Raw genomic sequence first — 1,157 nt, forward strand, 5'->3', positions numbered from 1 at the left:
GGCCACACCGGCATCCCCGGTGCCGGCAGATGAGCCCGAGCGCTCTTGGGTGGGAAGAAGCAGCGATTTCCTTGCCACACGCTCCCGCACGAGTGGGGAGCGCTACGCCTGCATTGCACAGATGCGCACACACACACACATATACATATATATATATATAAAACTTCATGTTTTCCTGTCAGGCTAGGACTTATTTATTTATTAAAAATACCATCCATCAGGAGCTGCAACATCTGCTTGTGAAAAATAGCACATCCTTGGGCTGCAGCCAGGAAAATCATTTCATTACGAAATTGCAACTGTAAAGCGGCACAAAATCGCAAACATACTGTACATCGAGACGCTTTTGTTTCCAAACTGCTCATTAGGAATGATACGCGAGCCCAAATTATACCCTGTGTAAGGTGAATTACGAGAAAATGAGCCCACCCGACCTTCTAAGTGAGCGGCAGTTAGTGCGGTAATTATTATCTCTGGTTAATCCTGCACCCACTGCAAGGCTGCGCTCAAGTTTCCCTTTCCGTCCCGGAGGGGATACGTCTTCACATCTCTTCCGTTCTTCGTGCCTAATTCGGGCTGACAGGGAACGTACTTGAGAGGATAGGAAATGAGAAGCCTGGCTTAAAGATTATTTTATGTAAGGCAGGAGAGAGGATTGCGTCGCCGCTGCCGGGGGCTGCGTGCGGCCCCGTGCCGGGGCAGGGCTCGGGGGGGGCGGCGGGGGGGGGTCTGTGCGCGGCGGGGGGTCTGCGGGATGCTGGACGGGGGTCTGCGGGATGCTGGACGGGGTCCCCCGTGGCGCCCCTCCCCACTCTCTCTCATTTCTTTTTCTCCGCAGGTCTGGCGGTTCATCAGATAATCACTATTACCGTGTCCCTCATCATGGTCATAGCCGCTCTGATAACAACTCTTGTCTTAAAAAATTGGTAAGGTGCCTCCTGGGTCTGTCTGTCTTCTGGGGGTGGCGCGGATGGGGACGAGGTGGGGACGGCGGGTGCCTTTCCAGCAGTAAAGCCCGTGGCATCCTCTGGGGTGGCTTTGGAAAGGGGTTGTAGGAGAAAATGGGGGGTTTTATACGGAAAGCTCCAAGGGAGGTGGGAGCGCCTGGGTTCACCCGTGCCCCTGCGGCTCCCCCCCCCTCCCCCAGCTGGTTGGTG

The 1,157-nt window shown here is 55.1% G+C and overlaps 1 protein-coding gene across 1 annotated transcript in view; it reads left to right on the forward strand.

Annotated features, from left to right (window-relative positions):
* AJAP1 (adherens junctions associated protein 1) overlaps positions 1-1,157 on the forward strand; it is a 63,186-nt gene that overhangs the window by 59,122 nt on the left and 2,907 nt on the right. The window contains exon 3 of the mRNA XM_009889688.1: positions 839-926. Within this exon, the coding sequence (XP_009887990.1) occupies positions 839-926 (88 nt within the window). The remainder of the gene's footprint in view (positions 1-838; positions 927-1,157) is intronic.

This window comes from Charadrius vociferus, unplaced genomic scaffold (genome assembly GCF_000708025.1).
Source record: "Charadrius vociferus isolate BGI_N301 unplaced genomic scaffold, ASM70802v2 scaffold477, whole genome shotgun sequence".
Classification (NCBI taxonomy): Eukaryota; Metazoa; Chordata; class Aves; order Charadriiformes; family Charadriidae; genus Charadrius; species Charadrius vociferus.